This window comes from Myotis daubentonii, chromosome 18, assembly GCF_963259705.1.
Source record: "Myotis daubentonii chromosome 18, mMyoDau2.1, whole genome shotgun sequence".
Lineage (NCBI taxonomy): Eukaryota > Metazoa > Chordata > Mammalia > Chiroptera > Vespertilionidae > Myotis > Myotis daubentonii.
The window spans coordinates 35235799-35255692 of NC_081857.1; the positions used below are offsets into that span (position 1 = coordinate 35235799).

Below are 19894 nucleotides of genomic sequence, written 5' to 3' on the forward strand. Positions count from 1 at the left end.
CCCTTTGAGTTCCAAAACTCAAATTTTTACTTGACTGGAGCAGATATCTAGATGGTAGAGTATTTGAAATGTGGACAACATCGAGCTCAGAGAACCCAGTGTTCTAGGTTCTAGTTTATGCCTCTCTGGTGCTGCCGCTGGGCAACGTTACTCTGTCTCTGAGTCCACTCCCCCTGGGACCACTGGCCTCTGTGCACTGGCCAGAGGCCTGGGGGGGACACAGAGGAGGAGCTGTGGAGTCAGATACTTGGGTTCAAGCCTAGAATTGGACACCTCGTAGCTTTGCATCCTACGTCAAGTCATGTGATCTTTCTGAGCTTTAGTTCCTGCATCTGAACTTAGGGCTTTTCGTAAGGATGGACAGTGTGAAGAGCCCAGAGCATGGTAGGTGCTCGATAAAGGAACGGCAGCTGTTTTTGTAACTATCAGCTCAGGGCACTGGGAAGCATTGGGTCAGAGTATCCCCCGGGTCTAAGTCACACACAATGCGTCAGGCGGGTCAAATAGCATCAGAAAGATGGTCATGGAGATACAACCTCCCACCCACCTCAGATTTAGACAAAATTCATAAACGACAACAACCGAAGTCTGTGGCACATTTTCCAAAGCATTTCATGGATCCTTTCACTCAGGTCTTTGAGTGGTTCTAGAAAGTGCTGAAGAACAAGTATTATTTTAGCCCCAGTTTACATGGAGAAACTGACCATATGGATGAGGTTGATTACTCACAAATACATAACTAATAAGCACTAGATCTTGGGACTTAAATTTAAATCATCTAGAGCCAAATCTCACGTTCTCGCCATTATACCCCGCTAGAATGGACCGTGGCCCCACAAGGCACCATTTTGGCAGTGGGGGTGTGGGCGGGAGGGGAAAGGGACTAACCTGGGAACACGTATGCATTTACTTATGTTTTTAATCTTTAATTCAGAGTTAAAAGTGACGTGTGAAGAGAGCCATGGAGTAACTTGACACTCTGTTTAATAGCATGTCACTCATTTGGACATTTGAACAGGGAACAAACATTTCATAAGATGCTGAAGGGAAATAACTCAGTGTACAGGCGTGGACTGCTTGGCAACAACACAGCACATAGAAACATATTTCCCTAACATTCCAAACTTTCAAAAATTCAACCTTTAAAATGTTTTGTTATTAGATTTAAATACTGTAACAGTGCTTTAAAAATAGTATTCCTTTTAAAATATTTTTACTTTTTACTTAATATAACTTCCGCCTTATAAAAAGTAGTGCAAGGGTTAGGGTTAGGGTTAGGGATGGGAGTCAGCAATTCCTTCTAGAAGAATCCTCCCTGTGTTGCAATAACTAAGTAATTCCAAGAGGGAGTCAGAAACCTCCAGATGAGCCTCTGAGACACCCCTTTGCACCAGGGAGTCTGCTACTTTTAACTGCATTTTCCTTCTTTGCATCTCTTTATTCAACATGAGAACAAACATTTAACAGAGGCTGGAAGGAAACAGCCAAATCTGAACAGTGGTAATCTACCTGGTTGGTGGGTAATTGATGCTACTTTCTTCTTGGAATCTCGAATAGTTGCTAATTTTCTTCAAGCAGTATGAAAGATTTTTATCACCATACTCTTTTTTAAAATCCAATAGGCATTAATAAGAACCCATTACCTTGTGCTAAGCACAGAGACTATAAATGAACATTGCTGTCCGGGCCTTAGGAGTTCAGGCCTGAGTCGATGAAACAGTCTCCAATCACGTGACCCCAGACCAGGATGCTCCCTGCTGTGACAGAGGTCATATACAGTGCTGGGGAGTCGAGAGTAAGGTATTCACCTAAGTAACTCCCAAGCTCCAGTTTTGGGGGGTCTGGTGTTGGGTCACATTATATAAAGCCCCCTTCTCAGACTTTTTCAACTTAAGTAAGAGCCACTGACCTGAGTTTGCAGCATCTTCTGCAAACCCTGTAGAGAGGACAGCAGATTCCTGAGCTCATTCTGTGCTGTTGGTGACGTCAAGGAGCAGAAACTTGTTCCTCCACCCTCTTAGGTTCAGTACTGGAGGCCTGCAAATTAAAGTGACAAAGAACAGATTAGTATGAGAAAAAAACCAAATAGATTTAATTACCTACTTCTGTATGGAAGTTCACAAAAAATGCGACTCAAGGAGGGGCTTAAAAAAAGAGAGGCTTATATGTCATCTAAAGTTTAGATTCTAAATAGAGGATGGGGAGGGGCAGGGGGCCCTTGCGGAGAGAACAAAGACTTTTTGGAAAGATAAATGGATGCTTGGGAGAAGAAATGGGAGACAGGATTGTCTGTTTGAGAAGAGTAGAGTTGCATTTGGGAAAGGATTTATGACAATTGAGTTCTTTTAAGAGGCTTTGCATCTAGGCAAATAAGGGATTTCAGGAATTCACATGCCTTCGGCTCTGAATAATTTGTATGCCCGTGGCTTTTCCTGGCCTACGTCAGTGAGAGAGAAAGAGCATGGGCTTTGGGACCAGGCAGAGCTGGCCTGAACCCCAGGTACGTCATGTACGAGCTCCGTGGCTTTAGGGAAGTCGGTTCAATTCCTTAAGCATTAAACAGGAATAAGACTTGCATCTAAGACTTAGAAGTAATGCACTTACAAAGCACTGACACAAATGGCAGATATTCATATCATCACTTTAATCACCCTTGATAGTTCAAGGTGTAATCCCTTCCCTCAGAGAGCTTGCCATTCAAGTAAAAAGATCATTTCCGAGACAATGCGATCTAAAGACCAAAGGGGTGATCTGGGCGGCCAAGGATGTGGGGTTCAGAGAAAGCCCCTGGCCGGCCGGTCCTGCAGCTCTTCCTCGCCTGTGTGTGTGAGATACGCACTGAAGAACCCTGACCTTCAGGCTTGCTGTGGGTCTGCTCTGGGAGCTATTACTGAAAACACCGGCACAGAGCACACGCCTGCTTCTTTGCCAAGACAGAGGCTCTTTCCCTGGGTTATAGTCTCCATCCGGGGAACACCTGAGGCCTGGGAGGTGGCGGCCATGTCATGAGCAATCTCTTAGCAAACAGATATGGATTCTTAATTCCGAAACCAATTTCCAAATGCGTTCCGGAAGGGCAGGCAGAGTTAACACGGCCGCCTCCCCACGGATGGCAGGGGCAGGGACAGGGCAGCCTACTGAGAACCGACCAGGGCATCCTGCCTGGCGATAATAGCAAACATGAAACCTCAGACTCCCCTTCTGGCTGCTGTCAGATTTGTGTAATAAACCTGCACACACACACGCGCGCACACACACACACACACACACACACACACACACACACACCACAGATCTATCAAATTCAATTCCCCGGAGAACCTGACCAAGGCAGTGCCTGACTCTCTTGTTTCTAATAATAATATTTTCCATTTAATCTCGCTCAGAATTTTTGGAGGTTTTGTCCATTTCCAACTCAAAGGGAAAAAATTAGCATTTAGATAGGATTGCACCAGCATTACAATCCATTGAGATAGAAACGGGGACCAGGGAGGGCTGAGACGCCTGGAGTATTGTTTCCTGAGGACGGTTCTGATAGGACACTCGGGTGCCCGGGATGCCCTCTCCCTGGGACAGTGACAGTCAGTGTCCACTCAGATCTGTCCCCGTTCCTCTTGCTCGAGCATCTTCCCCTCCAAGCCTCATGAGGGTCACATTTCTTTTTTTTCTTTTTTTTTTTAAATATATTTTATTGATTTTTTACAGAGAGGAAGGGAGAGAGATGAGAGTTAGAAACATCGATGAGAGAGAAACATCGATCAGCCGCCTCCTGCACATCTCCTACTGGGGATGTGCCCGCAACCCAGGTACATGCCCTTGACCGGAATCGAACCTGGGACCCTTCAGTCCACAGGCCGATGCTCTATCCACTGAGCCAAACCAGTTTCGGCGAGGGTCACATTTCTTATAAAGGAGGCGCCTCCAAGCTCTTGCTGGTTCTTCTGCAGGAATGACCGATGCAAAGGAGACACGAGGCATGTGGTCCTTTCTGTTCAGGACATAGAAACATGGAATGCCACCTGCTTGTCCCACAGATTTGAAATATTCTCACTTTTCACCATCACACCCTAACCCTAACCCTAACCCTAACCCTTGCCCAGCCCCATCTCCAGCCCCTCCTGTGGCCTCCCACACTGAGACCGAGTTAGAGGCCTGGACGGCTCCGGCAAGCTCTGGCAGGGGACAGACAGGCGGGAATTGAAATGGAGCCAAAAGGAGCCCAAGGAAACGCCCTAGGAGTGGCAGGCAGCAAAGCGCCCCCTACTGACCACGCAGGTTCTTCAATAAGCGGGGTCTCAGAGAAGCAGAACACATGTGTGAATGGAACAGACCCACATCCTAATTTGCCTCAAGATTCCTGTCTGTTGCCCATTTGGGAACAGCTGCAGCACCCACCAGCAGCATCCAGAAGCTTCCATATGGGGTCTATTACTGCTTTATTTGCTCGTGGTGACTTCCTGAAACTCAGACTGACATTCACTGAGCTCCCTTCAGAGGGCGGATGAGCCAGACTCACATTCTTCCTCCTCTGCCTCTTCCTGCTGTGCTCCCGGACCCACCAGACCACGGGAGTGAGGCCCATTCGGTGCTAATGTCTTGTGTGTAGTTGGTGCTTTCCTGTCTCAAAAGCCCGTAAATGCCACACCTTCCTCCCAGTTGCTCATCAGTATTCCCTTCCGTAAGATGCATGCTGCTCTGTCACCTTGTGCCTCTATGTCCCCCGTGTCTCTGTCCCCCTGTGCCTGTGTCCGCCTGTGTCCTCCTGTGCCTGTGTCCCTGAGCCTCTGTCCCCTGTGCCTCTGTGTCCACTCCCCTCAGCTCCCTCCCCCGCCTCCATTTCAATTCCCGCGCTGCCTCCTCGCATCTCTCACCTGGGAGTGTAACCTTTCACTCCTTTCTCCCACAGGAAGATGACTTGAACGGGATCCACATAGTGGCCTTTGCAGAGAGGAGCGACCCAGGTAGGACCCCTCCCCCTTCCGTCTGCTCTCTGACCCTGTAAGCAAGAACTGGCTTCTCACCTTGGTCAGCCCTCACCTTTCCTCTCCCTCACTTCCCGCCTGCAATGCAACCGACAGACACCGGGCACCCCCTGGTGGTCGCCTGCGAGGCACAGACCCATTTCAATCGTGCACAGCTCAGAGTGTGGGGAGATCAGAGCCTCCTGCTGCTTAGCTGCCCAAACTGGGGCTGAGCGTGGGGGAACATAAACATAGCCTCGCTCTACAGCAGTGGTTCTCAACCTTCCTAATGCGCGACCCTTTAATACAGTTCCTCATGTTGTGGTGACCCCCAACCATAAAATTATTTTCGTTGCTACTTCATAACTGTAATTTTGCTACTGTTATGAATCGTAATGTAAATATCTGATATGCTATATGTGTTTTCCGATGGTCGCGACCCACAGGTTGAGAACCGCTGCCTACAGGCAAGTGTGTGTGTGCGTGTGTGTCTGTGTAAACTTCTGTTGACATTAAAAGCTGATGTACCTAGCCTTCCTTTATTCTGAACCCTTTTTTGTAAATATTTTTATACTGTCTTTCCTGCTTTAGTCAAAAGATCTTTTTCTGCTCTTAACTTTGTTCCTAAGTCCCTGTACAACTCAGTATTTTAATGAGATCTATCCTATACTTTCCCCCCCCATCCTATAGATTCTTGACCTAGATTTTTAATGTCAATTTCCCCCTCCTGGCTCTAATATTAACAGAATTGCAATCCTCTTCTAGGCAAGAGCATTTACCTAAAGGTAGCTTATTATAACACAAGCTTTAGTAGAAATTGAACAGTAATAACTTATGGATAGGGTAAGCTGGGAGAAGTCCCCTTTTTCATCCTCCAGAGAATCTAGTCATCTTAAAAAAAAAAAAAAAAAGCTGATGTACCTAGCCTATATAAATAACAATAAATATACCCTTTGCTCTGTCAAATATGGCCTGTGCTTAGGAAAGTTAATGGAAAATATTGCCCCAAATAATGAGAACTGGGCCAAAGAAGCAGCCGATTTCCAAAGTGTAAAATGAGCCTATAAATGGATGAGAACTTGGACAGCTCTTTCCTGGCTTTACTCTTCGCCATGTCAGTGAGAGCGAAGTGCAGGAAAACCAGTGGGCAGGGGGTAAAAGGCTAGTCCCTGGGCAATGTCTGTGGACAGAAGGCCCGGGAGGGAACGTGTACGTGCAGATTCTGAGGGGTGTTTTGAGAGACGTGGAATGATCCAGAATGCGGCCGGAGAAGGCAGGGGCTTCATTTCTGAGGGCGAAGCGCCCAGGCTTTGGGCTCTGAGGCCTGGGCAGGGGTTCCGAAACCTGACAGGGCAGAGAACCACGGGCACCACGGCCACTCGCGGACGGGAACGGAGCCTCGGGGACCTGCGATGTCACGGAGCTCTGAGGCACCTTCTGAGGCTCCGCCGGGTTTGGGAGCCACTGCTCCGGGGGATGAAGAGCTCTGTGGTGCTCACAGGGTCCGAGCCTCTTGGACGTGCACAGGGACAGATGAGGAAACAGCCTCAGAGAAGAGAAACTGCCCCAGGGGGCACCGAGGGTTAGCAGGACTTCCTGAAGGAGGAACAGACTGCCTCGCACGGGCCTTGACACACAGTAGGTGCTCAGTAAATACCGCCAGGCAGATGACTGACCCACCGCCATAGTCGCCTACAGACAAAACCCCGTCTTACCATATAATTTTAAACGATGAGATACAATCCACATGCCACACTGTTCACCTTCTTAAAGTGTGCAAGCCGGTGGTTTTAGCACATACACAAAGTTGTGCCAATACACTGTCTAACTCCAGAACATTTCATCACTTCAGAAAGACATTCCATACACGTCAGCAGTCACCCCCTGGCCTCTCCCCCAGCTCCTGGCAGCCACTAATCTAATTTCTGTTGCTACGGATTCGACTGGTCTGCGCATTTACATGGAATCATGTAATATGTGGCCCTTTTGGCGGTCTGGCATCTTTCACTATCATAACGGTTCAAGGTTCCTCCTTTGTGTGGTGTGTATCCAGACTTTGTTCCTTTTCAGGGCCAAATAATATTCCATTGTATCACAACCAAATCTACGCTCCAAATTATCTGACAGCGTGCCCCCCCACCCCCTCGTTTTATTAGAATGTTTGAATGTCCACGATGTCCCAGTTTCCCCATCACTGACTTCCAGAGTTGGAAAAACTCTTCAAAAATATCTAACCCTTGAAAAAAAAAAAAAAGCAAGCCAGTGTGGTTCCAGCTTCTGTCTACAGCTTCTGGCCACCCCTCCGCGCCGGGAGGAGACACCAGCAAAGGAGGCCAAGTGGCCGAGGTGGACAAGCTTCAGTGAAACAGAATCGGCTCCCTGGTGCCGTGAACAGAGATGCCATCCATGGGCAGCAGCCTGCTGGCCCGACTCCAGGGCCCTCCTCCCACCCCCACCCCCTTCCAGGCTGTGGGGAGGCCCGTCTGGCTCTTGGGAACAATGGAACAAAGAGCCTCAAGAAGCTGCAGGAACCTGTTTGACCGAGATTGCTGCTGATGAATCAAGCTCCTGAAACTCTCCACCTCCTCCCTGCACAAACATCCCTGGGCCCGAGGCCGGCTTTCCCAAGCCAGGGCTTGTTCCTGGGAAGCTGGGAGCAATGCGCCGGGTGGGGGTGGAGGAGCTCAAAGCATCTTTTTTCAAGGAGGGAGGCTCAGCCCGAGAAAGGGAAAGGGTTTTCCGGGAAAGTCTCTGCCTCCGGCTAGTCGGTCATTGCCCGGGGATCACTGAGGCGTGAGCCTGGTGGAGAGGCCTGGCTGTGGACTAGGAACTGTATTCCTGCCTGGACAGCGGGTCCTCCTCTACCTTAGCTCTTGCTAAAAAGGGCCACGTGGCCTATGGCCCCAACCGAAGCCCTGCCCACTCTGCAGGAAAGGTTACACCTTCGGGGGCATTAGACCCCAGCTCCTTAGAGAGCTGCCAGTCTGGAGGAAGGTGCCGGGGGGTTTATGGAGACGATCCCGTTTGGTCCCTGAAGCCATCCGTGACCTCTGCACCATTAGGAAGAAGACGAGGATGTGGCCACCTCCTGTGTGCATGTGACAGGACAACCTCGTGCGCGGGAGGGGCGAGTTTTTCCCCATTTTACGCCAGAGGAACCTGAGGCCGGAGAGGCGGGCGGCGGGGAACCGGCGGAGCCCGGGTTCAGCCGAGGGCTGGGGGGCTCCCCAGCCACGCCCTGAACCGCGAGGCCCTGCTGCAGACCTGCCACCCCTCGGGGTGACCACCCCGATGCCATCCAGGTGACAGCCACCCCCTCCACCAGCAACAGTAGAGAGACCCAGAGGTCCACGGCGCACTCACGGTCACACGGGCCTGGGTTTGTTGGTGGCTCCCCCTGGTCTCACAGGCACGTGCCTCTGACTAACGGAGCCCTGGCTGCTGACCTGGCTGTGACCTGCCTGGACCGGTCCCCGGGGCCCGGGCCGTCTCTTTCCCACCAGCCCCGGCCACCTGGGAGGGGGGAGCGCGTGGTCACCGGGTCCTTCCCACAGGGACGGGGCTCCCAGAGGCCTCCGCCCGCCCCGCCGCCGTGGGAAACCTGGAACCTGGCTGCGCGGGAGCCCTGGGCCGGGTCATGGGAGCGCAGGTCCGCGCCGTGGGGCCGGGAGCCGGCTCGTTCCCACAGCGCCGGCCTCTTTATTTAGCTCCGTCCCCGTCTCCGAGGCTCCGGGCTCGCGCAGGGACGTGGCTGCGGGAGGCTGGGCTCGGCCACAGGTCAGAGGGGCAGGGCAGTCCGATGGCCTGGGAGGGGGGGAGCAGCGCCCCCAGAGCCGCACCCGCACCCCTGGCTGTCTCCTCGGCCTGAGCCCTTTGACCCTCACACTGCCGCTCGCACCCGGCACCTACCGCACCAGCCCGAGGCGGGAGCGCCCAGGCCCCGGCGGAACGGGCTGCAGCTGCGCAGACCCAACACCTGCAGCTCAGCATCCCGGCTCCGCCACGTGCTGGCCCGTGACACTGGGCAGGTCAGCACCCTCCCTGTTGTCACAACTCCATCCCCTTTAAGATGGAGACAATAAAAACCTCCGACCCTCCATCAGACTCAATGCAAAGATTAAATGCAAAAGTACTCGGAACCCAGAAAGCGCTCAGTAAATACTCAGAACATCACGGAAGGGGGAGTGGGTCTTTAAGAGACAGGAATCGGCCGCCTGACCCACCTGAGCGAGGCTCTCACAGGCGCCCCAGGCGCCTTAGTCCCCAAGTCCGGAGCAGAGACGGGAAGGGACCGCCCACGTGCCCTGCGTCATGACGTAACTTCCGGTGCGCGGGACTTCTCCCCTGTGCGGGCCTAGGCCGTCTGTAAGCCGCCCCTGTGCCCGGAATGTAAACATTGAATGAACCGGTGGATGGCAGGTTCCTTGCTTTCAGGTGGAAGAACTCGGATCATTTGAAAATAATGGCCGGCCCTGGCGGGGTGGCTCCATGAATAGATTCCGGCCCAGGGCACGTGCCTCGGTTGCAGGCTCGATTCCCCGCCTGTTCCTGGTGCGTGCGGGAGGCAACCAATCGAAGTGTCTCTCTCACATCCGTGTTTCTCTCTGTCTCTGCCCCTCCCTTCCACTCTTCCTAAAAATCAATGGAAAAGGTATCCTCAGGTGAGGATTAACAAACAAACAAAAGTGGCAAAAGCTTACTGTGCACCAGGTTGTCTCAGGGCCTCACAGATACTAGCTCATTTAAGTCACAACCATCCTGTGACATTGGTGCCATTATTATCATCACCCCCTTTATACAGATGAGGGACAAAGACATGAACTAACATTCCCTAAGTCACACGCTAAATGGCAGAGCCAGTATTCGGACCAAGGTCATTTACCCCAAGCGCCCCTGTGTTTCAGCCTCAGGCTGGGCTGCCCCCGTCTGTCCTGGAACGTTTCTGGGGTGCAGAGGGATTGTGCCCACATAGAACTCATCGTCCTGGAAGTCAGAGGCTGCCCTTGGTTCTGGATGTAACTTCTCCGCCTCTGACGTCAACTTCATTTATCAATAAACTCTGTGCATGCTTTTTGAGCTTTCCTTGCACCTCTGTAGACCCCCAAACCTTAGGCATTCTTAAACATAGGCAGTAAGCCCCAATTTTGACTTCTCCTGTTTATGTAACAACTCCAATCCACTTGATTTTTCTTGCAGAAACCAAATTTTTTAATTATATTTTTATTGATTTCAGAGAGTAAGGGAGAAGGAGAGGAGAGAGAGAGAGAAACATCAATGATGAGAGAAAATCATCGATCGCCTGTCTCCTGCACGCCTCACTCTGAGGATCGAGCCAGCAAACTGGGCATGTGCCCTGACCAGGAATCAAACTGTGATCTCCGGGTCGACACTCAACCACTGGGCCATGCTGGCTGGGCTTGCAGAAACCAATTTTTATCCCTTTGATCTTTTTTGAAATCTCCAAACCTGCTCTAGAATGCAGAATAGGAAAGGTTCTTGTATGTATGTAGCATAAAAAAAAAAAAAGTAATCCCACCATTATGGGTTTTTCCCACCAGAAAACAGCAGCGCTGTCCTGCGTGTGTTCAGCCTCAGTTCCACTCGTGACCTTATCCGCCACCACACCTGTGCCTACACAGCCCCTCCCTCCCCTCTATGGGAGTTGGTCTTTTGCACCGCGGGTGTACTTTCCACTTGGATTTGGGTCTGTGTCGTTGAATGTCATCTTCTCTGTGCATTTCTGATTTGTCAAGGTCTCTTAAAATTGGTTCTCCTCTCCCAACTACTGGCAGCATCACTTGCTATATCACCCCCCTTGTTCTCCACTGCTGAAAGCAGGCACTGGAGGTGTTTGGGAGGAATTCCCCCTTATGGTCTATGTAGTCTGCTCCATAAATCCACAGGGAACCCAGGGGCACCAAGTTCCCCGGCCTATGACACAGCAACGTGCCCGGAAGAGAAGGATCCGTGGTGCCCAGATGGCGGCAGCCAGGGGCCCTCTGGGAGCTTGACCCTCTGGGCCACACCTCGGGCTGCAGGAGGAAGAACCCCCATCCCACCTCCACCCCCAAGCCCCGAGCGGTGGATAAGGAACTCTCAGGCACATGGCCCTGTGGTCTCACCCAGGCCGCCCTCCTCTCTGCTGCTGGGGGGAGGTGGGGAGCTGCGGGCCGTAGAGACCCTCCTCTCTGCTGACAGGAGCCCTGCTTTCCAGGTGATGAGGCCCGAGGGACCGTCTCAATCTTATGAACTAACAACATTGAAAGTGACTACACCCACGCAGGGCAGAGCTGCTAAGAATAGAGTGCATGTTGCCTGGAATGTGAGAAAATGAGGAAGTGTTGAGAAAAACCTTTACCCAGAGGCCCCAGGCTGGGGTGCCCGAGAAGGGAGAGGTTTGTTAAACAGAGGCCAGAGAGAGGGGCCTGAGTGGTTGGGGGCCGCCGCCAAAGAGGAAACCTTTACAAAGAAAGGCGGTTGCCATACTGAATTCCTACGCAGCTGGTGAGTGGCTGTACAGAAGGTCCACATTTCAGGCCACAGAGTCAGCCATGCGAGAACCGTAACCTCAGAGTCTAGACCTGAACCTACACTTGACCCCTGGATGATGGAACCTGGGCCTGTCAGTGAGGGGTCCCCCACCCCTGCCCACCAAGCCCGGGGCCACTGTCCTCCTGGCTTCCAGGCATGGACAGGCGAAGTCATCGTCATCGTTGCCCGTCACTGTGGCATCTGCCATTCGGTCTGGCCTCCAGCTTTGTCCCAAGGTCACCAGCGTCTCCTCCGTCCAGCAGCTGGATCTGTCTCCCCTCTCAGCTTCGCCCATGATCCCCAGAACCACAGAGAAGAGGGAGGGCCCTGACTTTCCTTCCCTGGTGCTCCTGTGGGGATAGGGGGTAGGGGCTGGGGGGAGGCGGGGGGAGGGCGGAGTTCTCCCAGAGATTCTGGGTCTTCCACTTTCCCTGAGTTTTATTCCAGATCAGAGCATGGATGCCTGATATTCTAGGATTCCCTAAAATTATGGCATTTCTGTATGCGAACAGCAATGCTCACATGGGCCTGCGTTCGTGCGTACGGACTTGTACACGCTCGCGTGCGCAGACACACGCACACACACACAGGCTTATTCTCAGGGACTTTCCAGAGTCTAAACTCTGTTTCCAGTTGGGAGTGGGGTGGGGCTGCTGAGGCTTTCTCTTACTAAACATTCTTCCAACACGCTTGTTTATGGTATAAATTTTGTTGTGTGCAGTCCTGCAAGATTTAAGCTTTTAAAGCAAAAAAAGAAAAGAAAGAAATCTGTGTTCTTGAAACTCACAAGACAGGGTCTGCTTTTCCTATGAATCATCCCTCCCCCGGGGGCAATGAGTGCTGCGGACTGACTGAGGGGAAGCACAGCCCACACGGAAATGGGGAGGGAGGGGCACCCCATTTGCTTCTCAAACTATGAAACCAGCTTTAGGTCAGGAGCCGCCTTCGTCGGAAGGTTTAAGGGATCCCAGGCCACAGAAAACCCAGGGTCCAGGCTCCATGTCCGGGTCCCAGAGCACAATTGTGGGGAAACTGAGGGACGGCAAGTTGCTGGTTTCCGGAACTGCCCTGAGGGCTGAGTGAGGACCAGGCCGGGGTGGTTCCATCTTCACCTGCAGGTTAGCGATCCGATCGGAGCGTGGCTTTGAGTTACGAGCCAGCCACTTCCCTGTGAACTTTTCATTTCTTTACTCAAAAACTTTATTGTTTCCTTTGAGTAAGCTGCTTTGTGGCAGGGTTCTCCTCTGACTCATTTTATAGAATAATCCTATAATTTGAGGGTACGCAGCCAATGGCTTAAGAAACCCTCATGGAAAAACCGCAGCCTCTGCCGTCCGTGCTGAGAGCCATGTAGGCACGGGGGTTACTCACCTTCTTGATCCGGCTGCAGATGGCTACGAGTTCCTGGAGACCCTGAAACAGGTGGCCCGGGACAACACCGACAACCCGGACCTGAGCATCATCTGGATCGACCCGGACGACTTCCCTCTGGTGAGTGGCTCAGACCCAGGCCCGGCCGTGGTCGCCATCACAGTCTCAGGCTTGGGTGTGGTGTGAGGGCCTCTCACGTGAAGGCGGATGTGAAACAGGAGGGGCACATGCACAAACTCAATGGCCGCCCCCATCCAGCGGGGGAGATCTTGACCACTAGGGTAACATTGACCTTGGGGCCTGGTGCTGACCCTGACGTGGTTAGATATATGTGTTCTCACTCCCTGGAGACCAGAAGTCTCAGCTGAGCTGGTGAAATGCTTCTGCCAGCAGCCCCCTAGCTGCCTGCAGCCCATCACCACCCACTGCTGTAGCCTCTCTCATTTTTCTGGGTGGGGACCGTGGTTCCGAGGCGACCCAGGTCCTAAGTGATGAGAACCAGACGTGAACTCTTTGCATAGAGCCCAGAGCTGCACGGGGAGGAGGAGCAACCTCTCCAGGGCAGGGACCCTGTCTCCGTTGGGTTGTCCCAGGTCCTGGCCTAGTGTCCAGCCCAGGATTAGCGTGTGTCAGAGCCTTAAAGTCCGAACTCTTGCTGGTCAATGAGCAGCAAGCCTTGGTTGGTCAAAACAGTGACTGGTCGGTGTGATGTTCCAACCCAGGTCGACGTGATGCCCAAGCTTCGCCAGTCAATCAACAGACCTCAGGTTGCGCTAACTGCTGGTCATCAGAACACGTTTCATAGGTTATAGATGGCAAGTCTAGCTTCTTCCAGGAGTTACCGTTCAGTGCATAGGCCAGGACTGGCCGTGCTACGGTTAAACAGACAACACCGAGGGGTTTTAGTGATCGCAACCAAGGCAGAGACTTCCGTGACACCTGAGGTCAATGCCATCATTTCGGGCGATTATAACAAAATCACGGCCCTGTGAGGCGCTGCATGCTGTGACTTTGGCCACGGCCCGAATGCGTTTCTAATTTATCGGGCCTGTTTGGTTATGCAAGCTTGTGGACGGTCTGCAGCTCTGACCTGCTCTATACGTTTGCCTTGCTTTTTGCAAAGGAAAAATCTCAGACTATTCTGATTTCGAGGGCCCATCGGGCTATATATTGGCTTGGGAGACTTTCCACCACGGGATGCCTCCGTTTTTAGCCCATGGCCCCCCATCCGTTAGTCCCGCCCCATCGGAGATCAGCCCACATGCCTGGCTGAATGAAGAGGCTGCTTCTTACTTTTATGCCAACTGACGGCGCTTCACTGCTTTTCGGCGACCTCACGGACAGGGTGGCGCAGCGTAAGGGGTTTTTAAATGGGGCGTTGAAAGAGGCGGAGGGAAATCTCTCCCACCACATAAACTATAAAGAGCCCCAAGTAATTTGGGGATCGACTTTAGACCACCTCTGCAACGCTCCCCCCTGCAGCTGCACACGCGTCCACATGACACATTTCATGGTTTGTTATGACATCCTTTCTTCCCGTGCTGATTTAAAGGGCCGAGGGCTGGGCAAGTCTTCAATTTCCTAAGTGCCCGCAGCTGTTGGGAGCCCTTTACCCAGCGGTGACCTAGTTACTATGATGGGATGGCAGGTGGGGGCACCACAGAAAGTGATTTTAAGGGAATGCCCTGTCCCCGCCGTCTAATTTTACCTTCTGCTGCCACAGCTCATTGCCTATTGGGAAAAGACTTTCAAGATCGACCTATTCAAGCCGCAGATTGGGGTGGTGAACGTGACAGATGTGAGTACGCCCCGTGGAAGCTTGCCCAGGCCCCCGCGGCCGGCCCCGGGTTCTGCCAAGCAGCCTTGACAGTGAGGTCCGCAGGGAGTCCAGTCCCTCATAAAGGAGCAGGACCCTGGGTCCTGCCCAAGCTCAGTGTGGCCCTTGCCTCGCCTCGGAGCCAGTCCCAACCTATGGTTCCCGGGTTCCCTTCCACGGTGCATGTCCTTGCTCATGGGGCCAGCCTGACCTGGGTCACGGCCTATTTGGGAGTAAGCCCCCCTGTACTTTCTTCCAATGCCCCAAACAAGGTCTCTTCACACAACGGACCCCGCACTTGGAGCTGCCATTGCAGGGGGATGGTGGCCCGTCCCCTGGCACCAGGTCGCAGACCGGAGACGCGGTCACAGGAATCGGGAGGAAGCCATGGAGATGGCAGGGCTTTTCCTCACCATCCAGGCCCCACTGGCCCGAGGCGGGAGAGGCTATGAGGAGGACTGGCCGAGCCTGAGAAATGGCAGACCTCAGTCCAGGCATCTGATGCAGCTCCACACAACAGCACACAGGGAACAGACACACCAGGCAGACGGGTAACGGGCGGAAAGGGATGGTCACAGAGGGCCCATCAGAGCCACCGCTAACCGGAGCCGACGCGTGTGAAGGGGGCCCGTTAGCCATTCCTCTCGCCCTGTCGGCAGGGTTCAATCAGCTGGGGAATTCTACATTGACGTATTTTGTAAACTAGTTTTTATATTAATAATAATGTCCACAATTTGCTCAAGTTGAAACACTTCAAACAACAGTAGGATATAAGGTGAAAAGCAAAAACAGTCTGCACAGCCGACCCATCCTAGTCCGATCCCTGAGGGAACGTGGGTGGTAGTTTCGTGGCTGTCCTACCAGAAGTGTAATCCTAGATAATAAAGAGCTAATATGCTAATTAGACCGAATAGCAGAACCACTGTCTGGATGAGGCCAGGGCTGCGAGGGCCGAGTCCCTTGCACGAATTTCGTGCATCAGGCCTCTAGTTCTATATAAAATAGAATATGTAAGTAAGAAGTAGAAACTGGTCGTTACAAAACAGTCGCAGGAATGTAAAGTACAGCACAGGGAATACAGTCGCTAATATTGTGATAACCATGTATGGTGCCAGGTGGGGATTGGAAATACCGGGGGACCACTTTGTCAAGTGCACGATCAACTACCCACTACACTGCACACCTGGCCCCAACACGGAGGACTGTTAAGACAGTAACAAAGACTAAGAGCCACATGTTACCAGTAGTATCAACTCATGAGCAGCACCGGATTGCATTAATCGATTAAAATTAAGAATGGGATATAGATGCTGTTAGGTAGGGATCTATATAACAGCCGCGTGGGGCCCTCGGCTCTGACGCGGCTGCGTGCCTCGCTCACTGCCCCATCCTGCCCCTCCCCGCAGGCCGACAGCGTCTGGATGGAGATTCCGGATGATGACGACCTGCCCACGGCCGGGGACCTGGAGGACTGGATTGAGGACGTGCTTTCTGGAAAGATAAACACCGAGGAAGATGACAAGGAAGATGATGATGATGATGACGACGACGATGACGATGATGATGATGGGGACAGTGATAATTCTGATGAGGAGGAGAATGATGACAGTGACGATGATGATGACTAGCTCCGGCTCCACCTGGTTTTGATGAAAACGGAATCCCGGCTCCCCGCTTCCACACGGACAGCACCAGGTGGCAGCCAGCAGCCCTGGCCACGCCCAGCCGCTCCTCTCCCTCTCCCAGCATCTCTTCCACCCCCTTCCCATCAGGAGCTGTACCATTCAGCACATGCACATGCCTTTCTAAACCCAGTCGCCCCGCTCGGCAAGGACGGGGGGAACCGTTCCCCTGTGGATGGTCCTGGCCGTCACGGGAAAGCTCTGCTCTCTGTCCGGCCATCCGTGGCCATGACAGCGCTGGACTCTTGGTGGTCCGGGGAGAGCCCTCCCCTGACACCACTACTCAAGTTTATTTGTCTCCTCTGACTCCGTCAGGGACAGAATGGACAGCTTGCTAATTTGCCAACACGCAGTGGCCGTATCATCATCAGAGCCTAGGGAAGACACACAATTAATCCTGTAGCCCCGTGCCTGGCACATCGGTGAGACCCTCGTAGGGGAGGCTCAGCCTTGGAGACAGGCTTATGAGGCAGCTTCTCTTGGCTCTATTAAGCTTATTCTTCAAGTGAAGGTCAGACCATTATGAGCGCAGATCCGAGCCTTTGGATGGCTATCGAGAGGCCTTGTACAAGCGCATGTGGATGGACGTCACCATCACTTCCAGTATGTGGGGCACTAGGAGGGAGGTTAACGTGCTCTCTGAACTTCCCTTGCAATGGTTCTCAACCTGTGGGTCGCCATCCCTTTGGCGGTCGAAGACCCTTTCACAGGGGTCACCTAAGACCATCCTGCATATCAGATATTTACATTACGATTCATAATAGTAGCAACATTACAGTTATGAAGTAGCAACGAAAATAATTTTATGGTTGGGTCACAACATGAGGAACTGTATTTAAAGGGCCAGAAGGTTGAGAACCACTGCCTTAGGGACAAGTCTCACATAGGGGAGGGGGAGACGCTGAGAGAATGAAAGGATTTTATTTTTTCTGATGGGTCAGGTGGCTTCCTAGCCTGAGCTCGGGTCTGGACACCCCTTCCCATTTGGAGAAAGGGTTGGTTTATCCAGAGGTCAGTTAACTCTGCTTTCATCAGCACTCCCACAGTTGACCAGGACAGTAAACAGAGTTCATAGTGATGCCCCGAGGCACTAAAATAAACATGCCCAAGTGCCTTCAGAACTCTCTAAAAGTTACATCGTGCTCGGTAGTTTTAGCGTTAAGTTTGAATAATAATGTTCTAATTTATTTTCTCAATCTTTTGACATGTGTAAGACACTGAAAATACTTCAAAAATAGGGCAATCCTTTTATGGAATACTAGCTAACTGTCATTAAAGTCATATTTTGAAAAAATTAAAACTGTCTCTTCTTTTTTTTTTTTTTTGGAGAATTTTTATGAGTTCATTTGAGCCAAACTAATGGCCAATGCCAAGGAGTAAGACCCAAAAGCTCCAAATATTAAGACTATCTTGGAAATCCTCTCTGATTTTCTGATCCTGCTCTCTCTCTCTCTCTCTCTCTCTCTCTCTTTCTCTCTCTCTCTTCAGTTTTCCTTCCTGGTCTTCCTTCCTCTGCCCACCCTTTAAATATTAGTGTTTCCCAGTATCTCAACTCTTTCTGACATGTTTCTAGGGTAGGATCATCCATGCCCATCAGCCACCACCTATGAGCTAATGACTTCCATGTCTGGGTCGCTAACCTTGACTTAGACCCATCTATTCAACTGCTCTTGGACATCTTGGTTTGGATGTTGCATAAACACTTCAATGTACCAACACCCAAGGCCATTACCTTCACCCCTAGGGTTCCCTTCCTCCTCTTAGTGGAGCCCCAGTTTGGATGAGTGATGTCACCATCTATCCAGTGGCCTAGGTCAGTGGTCGGCAAACTGCGGCCCCTTGAGAGTGGCTCTTCCACAAAATACCACGTGCGGGTGCGCACGTACAGTACAATTGAAACTTCGTGGCCACACTCAAGGGGCCAAAGAGCCGCATGTGGCTCACGAGCCGCAGTTTGCCGACCACTGGCCTAGGTGACCTGGCCCCTTCCCTTCTACATCCATGGCATTCTGTATGTACCCCAATTCGCGGCACTTATTTATTTATTAGTATATATTTTTTAATTGATTTAAGAGAGGAGGGGAGAGAGATAGAAACATCAATGATGAGAGAAAATCATGGATTGGCTGCCTCCTGCACGCCCCCTACTGGGGATCTAGCCTGCAACCCAGGAATCAAACTGTGACCTCCTGGCTCAGAGGTTGATGCTCAACCACTGAAGTCATGCCAGCCATGCTCACCACACTTATTTAAACTGCAACACATATTTCATATTTGCCCTTTCAGTAAATTGTGGGCAAGGAATTTATCTTTGCATCCCCAGCACCAAGTAGATAGTCTGTTATTGAATTGATGAGCGAATAACTAATTCATCAGAATACCCGTAACACCCCAGGACTGCTGGGTAACAATGCGTAATCCCCAGGACTGCTGGGTAAAACACTGCATGCAGGGCCTCCGTCCTGTTATTTCCCCCTCCCCCACCCCCCAAAACCCGAGGCAGGCGCATCCCAGGCTGTGCTACGCTGCCAACCAGCCAGGCCCAGGCTTACCTCCAGTAACCTCTCGGGGAGGTACGTTTTCACAGCCATCTTTGAAGCTAATCTTTCAAACAGCCAAGGAATGTGGTCCGTCATAAAAGCGGTCTGTTCCCCAGCCCGGGGAGATCCCCTTGTTCACCCCGGGAGACGGTGAGCAATGCGCAGGCGGTTTAAATCCCTCCCTGAGCTCCTGTGTCAGAGGCTCTGGGGGTCACTGTCTGGAAGCAGCGGCTGGGTCACTGGTCTGAAACGTTTAGAGCTGATAGTTACGGAATGTTTGGCCTGGAGCGCGATGCCATTGCTTTAACGCGCATTATCTCACTTCATCTTCACAAGGCGCTCAGGAGATGGGTCTGGTTATTCTCCCCAGTTTACAGACGAGGAATCTGAGAGGGACACGGGGGGCTTGTGTCATTTTCCTGGGGTCACACAAACACTTTAAAAGAGTGTCACTATAATCCCATGTTTACACTTAAAGCAAGGATTTAAACGAAATTCCTAAAATTAAGGAATCAAAGGATCCCATTTCTTTTTCTCAGAAAGTGTCCGAAGATGGACTCAAGAGCATGTCCCACAATCCTTTTCACTGATTACGCCAAGAGACCCCTTCTCCATTCATTTCGGAGGCGATGATCCATTTAAACAGTATGGGGGATGTCAGATCATTAGAACGGCAAGGTCATCCTATTAGGAAAAAATAACTCACTTGTGTTATCAAGAACGCACAATCATTTTCATGAGCAAGAAGCTGGAACAGAAAAAACGTTCAAAGCACCTCGTGTCATTTCCACAAATGCATCATCATTTTGTCTGGAATATGAATTCTCAGAACCACAGTAATAAGATCAGATATAGATACAGACAACATACCCAAAAGTCCAACATAGCTTTGCTTGTCTGATGTCAACATCAGCCCGTGTGATGAGAAGATGCCTGCGTGACACTTTGACACCAGCAGGGAATTACTGAGTTTCCCCTCAAGCAGAGACACTG

The 19894-nt window shown here is 51.6% G+C and overlaps 1 protein-coding gene and 1 long non-coding RNA gene across 2 annotated transcripts in view; one reads left to right on the plus strand and one right to left on the minus strand.

The window, feature by feature from the left end:
• LOC132220347 (uncharacterized) overlaps window positions 1-2035 on the minus strand; it is a 90395-nt gene extending 88360 nt beyond the window's left edge. Inside the window, exon 1 of the long non-coding RNA XR_009449767.1 lies at window positions 1910-2035. This is a non-coding gene — a long non-coding RNA (uncharacterized LOC132220347). The remainder of the gene's footprint in view (window positions 1-1909) is intronic.
• Window positions 1-17661, plus strand: part of CASQ2 (calsequestrin 2) — a 46094-nt gene extending 28433 nt beyond the window's left edge. The window contains exons 8-11 of the mRNA XM_059673333.1: window positions 4907-4961; window positions 12883-12983; window positions 14587-14661; window positions 16086-17661. Coding sequence (XP_059529316.1) covers window positions 4907-4961; window positions 12883-12983; window positions 14587-14661; window positions 16086-16307 — 453 coding nt within the window. The 3' untranslated portion in view covers window positions 16308-17661. The remainder of the gene's footprint in view (window positions 1-4906; window positions 4962-12882; window positions 12984-14586; window positions 14662-16085) is intronic.
• Window positions 17662-19894: the final 2233 nt, after the last annotated feature.